Source organism: Pygoscelis adeliae, unplaced genomic scaffold (genome assembly GCF_000699105.1).
Source record: "Pygoscelis adeliae isolate BGI_AS28 unplaced genomic scaffold, ASM69910v1 Scaffold383, whole genome shotgun sequence".
Taxonomy (NCBI): Eukaryota; Metazoa; Chordata; class Aves; order Sphenisciformes; family Spheniscidae; genus Pygoscelis; species Pygoscelis adeliae.
Genome location: NW_008824592.1, coordinates 471402 through 480310, shown reverse-complemented (window position 1 = coordinate 480310; position 8909 = coordinate 471402). Strand labels below are relative to the sequence as shown.

Here is an 8909-nt window from a genome sequence, read left to right as displayed (position 1 = left end):
GAGAGTTGTAATACAGGCTTACCTACGTAACTGAAGAAAATTCGTACTATTTCACAGTAACTTTTCTCTAAGCAATGGTATAAAGTAACTGACACTACTACGTTATTTCCTGATCACTGAGTAAGAGAGCTCAACTCCATTTGAAATCCATCAATGATTTGTCAAACTGGGAACTGACATTAGTTCCTGTGCAAATGTAGCATACAATATTAAAGAAGCATGTCTATTTTAAAAATTAAGCTTCAGTTTTCACTATATATACTGAGCAATTTACCACATAACGTCATTGCTCTAGCTGATGTCGTATGCCAGAGGCTTATACATATAGCAAGCTTATACATAGTAGCTGGATGGAAGACTGCCAAAAAAAACTTGCTGTAAGGAAAAACTTAGAGGAAAGAGCATCACCTGAATTACTGACTTAAGTGCTGTTTATGTGACCCAGCAATTTGGTCATGACAGTGGCAATTAAAAAAACCTCGCAATTCTCTAGTCTCTTCCAATTTGCATAGCTATTTATACCCATGTACTATGGGCATAATATGTTACTTTTCTCATTGCATAAATTGCATACTCCTATTATTCAGGTATAAAAGCAACACAAAAACACAAGCAGAGGAGAACTGGGCCTTGTATTTCTGATGAAGTGACAAGTTGCAATAATTAATGATTAATGAAGTCTCTATGCTACCATAAGTAGCCTTATTACTGCTAAAACTACCATTCTATATGTCTGTTTTATTTTTCTCCTACTGTTTCAGTAAGCAGGAATAGTATTCTCCATCTCTCCTAAACTATTCAATACGTTTGCTTTACACTAACAAAAAGTAGCTGTGTTCCACTATAAAAATGCTTGCGTTTCAGTATGGTGATTGTAAAGGTTACCTAGCTAAGTGTAGTTATATTATGATTTGGAGATTCACTATGAAAAGAGCAAAATAAATGGGGAAGTTGCCTGAAATACTGTAACAACAAGCTATTTACTTCTACAGAACTGACACACATCTTAATACAAATAAATTATTGAGTGGGAGGATTCTACCCTATTAGTATGTTCTCCAAATGTGCATAATTTTAATTTACATCCTTATGAAAATATTTATGATGAATGTTATCTAAATTTATAAAGGTATCTGGTAACATTAGAATCAGTCACAGAATTGGAACTGTCCATTGTTTACTGTTTAAAACAGAAGTATGTTGCTAGGCAATATTAAGCTTTAAGCATTAATACTGAGCTTGAGTTTTGCAAAGTACATGCAGTAGTGATGTGATAATGAACTTACTGCGGCCGTCTCAAGCCATATGAAAGATATTTTAGATGCCTCCCTAAATTTTGTTCATTTTTAAACTGCTTGGAAGAGATGTGCTTAGATGTTTAGAACCATTCTGTCTGGCATAAGACAACCTTACTGCTTAAATGATACTTATATGGAACATAAGGGCTCCCAATATCTTATTCAAATAGCTGGCAAGAAAGAAAATTATCAGGCTGTGGAAGATTACAAATGAATTTATGAAACCTAACTAATTTCAGTGTCCTTCTGTCAGACACAGGTCCCACTTCGTATGCATGAGATCAAATTTACTTCACAATGTATGCCTAGACTAATATTAATACTAAAAGTCCATTACAATTTTAACATTATAATAGATGACTACTGAAAGTTTATCAAGCAATATATTGTGTTTACCATGTAATATTTTAACACTTAAAATTACCATGAAGTACAAGATAAAGTGTTTTAATTCATTTAAACCACTATAGAAGTTAGAAAAGGAATTCTTTCACCTCTGAAATACTATTTACTTTGACTTTAAATATGGGGATTTATTTTTGTAACTTTGTATTTGATGTATGACAAGATACGAACTTTTCCCGTAGTTAACCAAAGCAACAACTGAACTTTAGTTTACAGCTTGCTGCGGTAAGCAGCCTAGCGGCTGCATAGCAGGTAGCACTGGAGACTTCAGAGATGGAAGACTTCTGTTAGAAAACATCCTGAAGTGTTTTTTCTTTAGTTAACAGCATGACTGAAGCAAAGATACCACACGAATCATCCATCCTGCAGAAATCTTGCCCACCCTGCAATATGTTATCAAAGTTTGTCTTGCCACAGTTAATGAGACGAAAACAGAAAGTACAGCTACTACTAAGGCACAAGGATGGAGGAAAACTGGTAAAACTGAAGAGCTGAAGTAAGATGATAAGAATTATCAGTCTCTTCAAGTTAGATACCTGGTTTTAATGCTGTGAAGGTCACTTTGGCTCTTGCCTTTGCTAAGGTCATTCTAATAAGATCAAGCTGACAATGAATTCCTCTTACAGGTTTATGAATATAAAAAACCCTAAATAAAACAACACTAATGTAGATTTCTTTTAAACTTAAGTTACATAGGGAAAACAGTATCACAGTCAGTTTTCTCACTCAGCAATTCGTCTACTGGGACAACTGTGAATATTACAGAAATAATGGCACATATTACACAATGAATTCCTCATGACTATGCTTTCTTGAAAAGCAGTATCATTTTTCAAATTATTCAGATAATTATAGAGAAGACTTGCATATAAAACTAAGTAATACTTTCTATATAATGACTAGCATAAATGACAATTTAATGGACTCTTCCAAAAGCAATTCTATAGCATACAATTTAAACTGAAGATTTAAACAAAACAGTACATATTTTTCCATCTGTAAATTAATACCTGAAAATCCGTTCTAAAACTTGTGCATTTAAACAGATTCTTTTGACTCAGGAATTTCAAAATTCTCCAGAGCAAATTGTCAGTACAGATGACCAGGGGTCCCTATATTTATTAAACTGAATGACCTGACAGTAAAACTCAGTTAAGGCTCTTGGCATTGGTGAAACTTCTTCCCACTCAGACCTACTACTGTGGTAGACTTGAACTTCATCTGTGATTTCTTCTGGAGCATAATCACCACCTAATATATAAATTTTGTCTTCTGTCCCAACTGCCCCTGCATTAAAGCCAGCGCATTCAAAAGATCCTTCCCCTTTCCAAACACAGGTTTCTGGGCAAAAACTGTAGACCTTGTAGGTGGAGAGATCACATATGTACAATGTACAGTTCACTGGAACAGCTTTGATTAGAGTTGCATGGAAAAATTGCCCAAATTCTGCTACAAGCTCAGACCACTGATCAGTCATAGCGTTATACTTAAAGAAACAGTCAAGAGATGGGTTAAAGGCATCAGTAATCTCTACTTCTGAGCCGAGGACGTAAATTATATTCTGACATGCACTTGCTTCTGGATAGTAGATACCTCTTGGCAATTGGCTTACAGATTTCCAGTCTTTGGAAAGAGGATTATAGGATTCTACATCCAAAAGACTTCGGGTTTCTTGAGCTCCTCTGGTCTTTCCACCTATTACAAACAGCTGATTTAAGGTTACAACAGATGTGTGCATTGTCCTTGGTTTTTTCATAGCTGACACTACGGAGAATTCATTGCTGACTGGACAGTAGCACCAGGTTTGGTCAGTGGCATCATGAAATGGTTCAGCAATATGAAGCCTGACAGTCCTATAACAATTCCCTTTGCATCCTCCAGTTAGAAATATTTTTTCTCCATAGCTAGATAAACTTGACCCTGGAAGATCAATCATGTGCGTATGTGGTAGTTCTTTCCATTTATCTGTTTTGATGTTGTAGCAGAATGTATGTCTGTTTTCTCCATCTTCATCAGTTTTATGAACAAATATATATTTTTCTGTTGTTGAAGGACGTGCATCTGGAAACAGTCCACTAAAGTTTTGCACACTTTCAACTGCATCATTAATTATTACTGAGCAATTAGCACTCTTAAGTAAGTGTTCTTCAGAATGTAGAAAGTCCTGCAAAGTCTTTTCAGGTAACTGGTGTAGTCTCACTTTTTTAATCAAATTTGGCAGATATTTCTGTCGTGTTTCTAAGTTGTGTTTGGTCCACTGAAGGACAGCTTTCAACACCGATTCTTCCTCAGGGACATTTAGTTCGTCAGCCTCAAGACATTTTTGTAATATCTCAAAATTAATCTCCAAAAAATCACTTGATCTGAGCAGCAAGGAAAAGTGGTGCTGTACAAAATCTAGCGCATGATCAAATAAGCGGACAGAACCATAACTTTCTGATAGAGAAAGCAACTGTAAGCAATTCACAAGATCAATACTTTTTATTAGAAAGTCACTGCAAGCTTTGGAAAGGAGTGAAACTTGAAGAAATGACGACAGTTGGAAGAGCATTTCCACATTATCATTTGTTATCTCTGTTTTTCCTGTGTAAGCATAATCAAGAAAAGCTTTCACTGCCTTGGGTGATAGATTACTAATAGTAACATTGCCATCATCTCGTTCTTTCATATTAACTTCAAACATGGCTCTGTGAATAAAATATAGAAGATATACACACAAATTAAAGATCTAGCAAACAGCAGAGAACACTGATGTGAGAGGAGGGAGACAATCGGGGCGTATAATAAGGTGTGCAGACTGTATAGGTCTAAAATGTGGAGGTTCTCATAAGAACGAACAATGAATTTGCTTGATATGGTTGAAGAAAAAAGGAGTGGTGATAAGAACATATTCAAAGTGATGGCTCATAAAAATTACAGCAGCACCTGTGTTTTGTATGGATTTTCACAGAGCGCCATGAAGTCTGCAGCTCTCAATGTGAGAGAAAATGTGAAATTGTTCGGAGCAGCATCAGTTTCAATAGCCTGAGAAAGAAAGGCTGATTTAAAAAATATATAGTAAAAAGCCCCGTGATTTAGGTCATGCACTGTGGATGAATACAGAAAATTAAGCAAAAAATTGCAGGCTGAGCAAATGGCAGGATGGATGATGGGTGCATTCCTCAGCAATAAAAGTAGGTGAGAGGTGAAAGAGGAGGAAAAAACATGAGGAAACTTAATTCTTGCTTTAGAGTTGACAGATAGATGTATGGGTACAGGCAGACGTCAGAAAAAAAATGAGGTTTTGACATAGGATTGCATGACAACTAAACTTGTGCAGAAAGTAGATTGTGACTGAATACAAAGACTGTGGTTGAAATCGTGGAACAAACTATTGATCAGTAGATTTGTGCAAATTTTATTACAACTTTGACTACTTTATTACTAAATATGTAATAACATTTAACTATTTCACACAATCTAACATGCAAGATAAAATAAAGTTTTTCAAGCCAGTAAATGCTGGCAACAGAATAGTGCTGCACATCACTTGCCCTACCCTCCCAGAGCCTAAGCATCAGGCTGTGATAGCAACGGCTTCCGAATTTGACAAAAGATGATAGTAGAGAAGGATGTAGATGAATCATCAAATACTGAGTATGTAATCTGGATTATTAATATATCATAGATAGTTCCTATTAAAAAAGAGTATTATATCATATTCAGTTATACAATTAGTATCTGTATAGTATGTGATTTTTAAAATCCCATACTTTTGTGAAGCCAAAGAGAAAAAAAAAAAAATCACTGTGCAGAGCATACTCTTTGGGAAATGAACATCAGGTAAAGCAGGAACTTGTCTGACCTGAACAAGAACATAAAATTACAGTAAGACACTTAAGTCCCAAAGACCTTTTTGCATACTAAATGACAATCTTTAGAATCCTTTCCTCATTAACCCAAGAGCTATGATACAAATCTCTAAGTTACAGAGTAAAATAGCAACTGAACAATACTAGTAGAAGAGAGCAATCTAGGCAAAGGCTTTGCTTCTGAAAGCTAACAAGTAGGGAGCAAAACGTTGCTGAATCTTGGGTTTACACAATGAAACCAAAACTAAGAGAAGTCCAAAGGCCAAGGAAGACAAAAGGTGTTTCATTCTAAAATTTATCTAGTGGACCTAAGTACTTTTTCTTCCCTGAAGGTAATAAATAGGCCTTGCATTCCAGGACACCTTATGAATTTGATGGCTGCTGTTATCAACTGTTACACGCAGGGAGAGGTCTCTCCTGGCAAATTTTAACCTGAAGAGCCTGCAGGTAGTGAACAGGCCACATATGTTACCATGTGCTTAACTTCAGTTCTAAAAATTACTACTGGAAGCTATTTCATCCTAATATTCCTTTCTACCAGAGCATCTCTGTGCTGTCAAGCAGTAAACACTTGAAATGCAAGTAGTTCTGTGCGTCAGAGAAAAAACAAATCTGCTGCTACAGTGGAGAAATAGCTTATTTCACCTGCATTTCTTCTTTTTTCAGTAGTCCTAAGAATACATCTAGTCTATGTCCTCTGTCATATATGGCAGACTCCCATAAACCATAGGATGCTCCAGGCCATTTGAAAATCACACTTCTCACCTATGTACGGGCAACTGAATCAAGCTCATTAATTCATTTCCAGGAGCCCATTTTTTCATTTTAGAGCATCTTAGCTTTGTGTTTTAGTAAAGAGTGTATTTGGAAACAGACTTTCAGTGTGGAATTGCAAGTTTGAGCCTTAGTAATAAAAAAAGTTAGCAAGGTTCTTCATAAACTAATATCCTGTATGTGAATGATCTGTCTGTCCCTTCAGAATGCATAGCTTTAAGCACCAGAGGGAAGATCACAGATCCACTTCATGCTGAAAGGCTGAAAACTGTAGTTTACAAAAAAATAAGCTGTTTAAATACCTCTGAAGACAAACTCTACTATACTGACCACTCATCTTAGAGAAACAAAATCCAGCCCCATTCCAAAACCATGTACAATTTATCCACAATTGCTCAATGCAAGATGTATTTGTAATCAACCTTCTATGTTTCACAATATAAATGTGTCACAGTACATAGACCGTCCCATGCAAAGTCAAACACTATCCTTGTAGACCTTCAAGTACAGATACAGGCAACAGATAAGTCTTAAAGATACACAACTTGTGTCAATTCTACCTAAAAGAGCCATGCACTTAGGGTTTGACATTTGTATTTCAGAGTACAGACTGCTGTCTGAATCGCAATCATAGAGTCCTCATGTCACTTTGGAAATACAAACAGATGTATCTGGGGCATGGTTAGGCATCTAACACTGTAGTTTTGTTTTGTTTTGTTTTGTTTTTTATCCTTAATATGATGTTTGAAAACTTTGCTCAAAACTCTGCAGACATATGTAAGTTGTGATGACTTATTTTTTAATTTTTGTAATTATATTCCTTCCCTCCCTCCCAGAGAACTTACAATCCATTTCCTGCAAACTCATGCCAAAATTAGGTTTACCTGAAAAAATCACTGCACGCTGCCAGTACACAACGATGACAAGGAATTATTTCATCTTTCACAAGAATTTTAAAGTCAAAAAATATATTTTGTTCTCTGAACTTCTGTAGTACTTTTAGAATTTGTTGTCCATGACCTTCAGCCACTAAGGAATTGATTTTATTTTCAGGTACAGAAATTCCATTGCAAATAGGTCTGCTAATGTAATCCCGTTGATTGGCCATGGTTTCTTCAATCTGTTCCTGAAACTGAAATGGAAAAATAATTGATTCTACATTCTTGCTATTAAAAAAAAATCAATGTACCATAAAACAAACAAAAAAATTCCCAGCATTGAATTTGGTTTGTAAGTCCTATGCACAGTTCTAAATTTGTGTTGTGACTTTTACACTGAATTTGATAATACTTCTACTTTGCAAAATATATACACATAGCATACTTTGAAAAATAAAATATCTGACATGTATCAAAGAACAACTCTACAAATAGTACCCACCTGTAGGAATTTTTTCAATCAAGTCCACAGGAAGCACACCAAGGAGTGTGTTAAAATTTTTAATGGTCATTTAAGAGAAAGACTAGTCCTAGGCTTACCCTCAAAAAACCCCAAACTCTTACAATTTGATGTAAAATGAAGATGGAAAAGGAAAACTTTGTTACATATTTTTAGATTCCAAAAGGCTCATCTGTATACTACAAACCCCCAAACTCAAAGCAGACCAATGGTCTTTCTACAGCTTACAGTGGAAGCGAGACACAGGCTAGTGGACTGCTTTCTAAGTGCATTCCCATTAGGCATTCCGGACTAAAATAACAGAATACAAACACACACTGACAGCCTTGGCCTAATCACGGGATTGCTAGGGCTTACCAAATGGGGTCATTTAGAGACGGTTTGGTGACAGTGCAACTTTGAGTGTTTAGTCAATTGATACTGATTTTATCTTGTACCTCTAATCTTGCTATGAAGCTGTGTGTTTGCTTACAGCTTATGCTGCACGCTGTGAGCTTCATTTACAGTGGTGTGAATTAACTGGCTTCAGAACCGATTTAAATTTAAGACAGTGCAATCTCCCTTTCAGCAGCCAAGTTTTTCTGGTGAAAATCCCTATACTGACATGCATTGTTTGTATGGTAAGTTGGGCTTCACTATTTTTTACATTAAAAATATTCTACTCCACTTTGACAACAGAAAAACTTTAAACATGAGTATATTGTATTTACACCTATTTAAAGTGCTATTTATACTGCTACAGATGCATAAACTGCCCTTACTGCAAATTTGAGTCAAGCTTGCCTATTTTAAAGCTTAAGGAAACATTCCAAGGTTTTTCTATTGCAGGATTCTGCTTCCACAATTCCAATTAAAATTAGCAACAGATAATGGCCCACCTGAATTGACAAAGAAGGGATAAAAAATTCCAAGCCAAACCCGGAAACCAGAAAAGTATTGCTTTTGGGTTTTAATTTCATGAAAAGGCTTATCTGATAATGTGATACATTCAGAGCAAACTAAGCCATCAGGCAGTCTTCTTCAGGGGAGGTACTGTCATAGCAGACTGAGCTATACTTTATCTAGTCAGGTAGCTCCAACCACAAATAGACCTCCATGTCTCCTGGAATAGAAGAGATCCACTGATCTTGCTGCCAGCACTGGCACCCTTGGAGCAGGCATCTTCTCCTTCCCATGGCCAGCC

The 8909-nt window shown here is 36.0% G+C and overlaps 1 protein-coding gene across 2 annotated transcripts in view; it reads right to left on the bottom strand.

Moving 5' to 3' along the window:
• Window positions 1-753: 753 nt before the first annotated feature.
• The window catches only part of KBTBD3 (kelch repeat and BTB (POZ) domain containing 3), a 14372-nt gene continuing 6216 nt past the window's right edge, over window positions 754-8909 (bottom strand). Inside the window, exons 1-3 of one of the 2 annotated variants that reach the window (XM_009322266.1) lie at window positions 8605-8887; window positions 7213-7460; window positions 754-4390 (exon numbers count right to left, since the gene is read on the bottom strand). In XM_009322266.1, coding sequence (XP_009320541.1) covers window positions 2770-4390; window positions 7213-7460; window positions 8605-8685 — 1950 coding nt within the window. In that variant the 5' untranslated portion in view covers window positions 8686-8887 and the 3' untranslated portion in view covers window positions 754-2769. Of the gene's footprint in view, window positions 4391-7212; window positions 7461-8604; window positions 8888-8909 lie in introns of those variants that run through there. The other variant, XM_009322268.1, reaches the window with a different exon arrangement.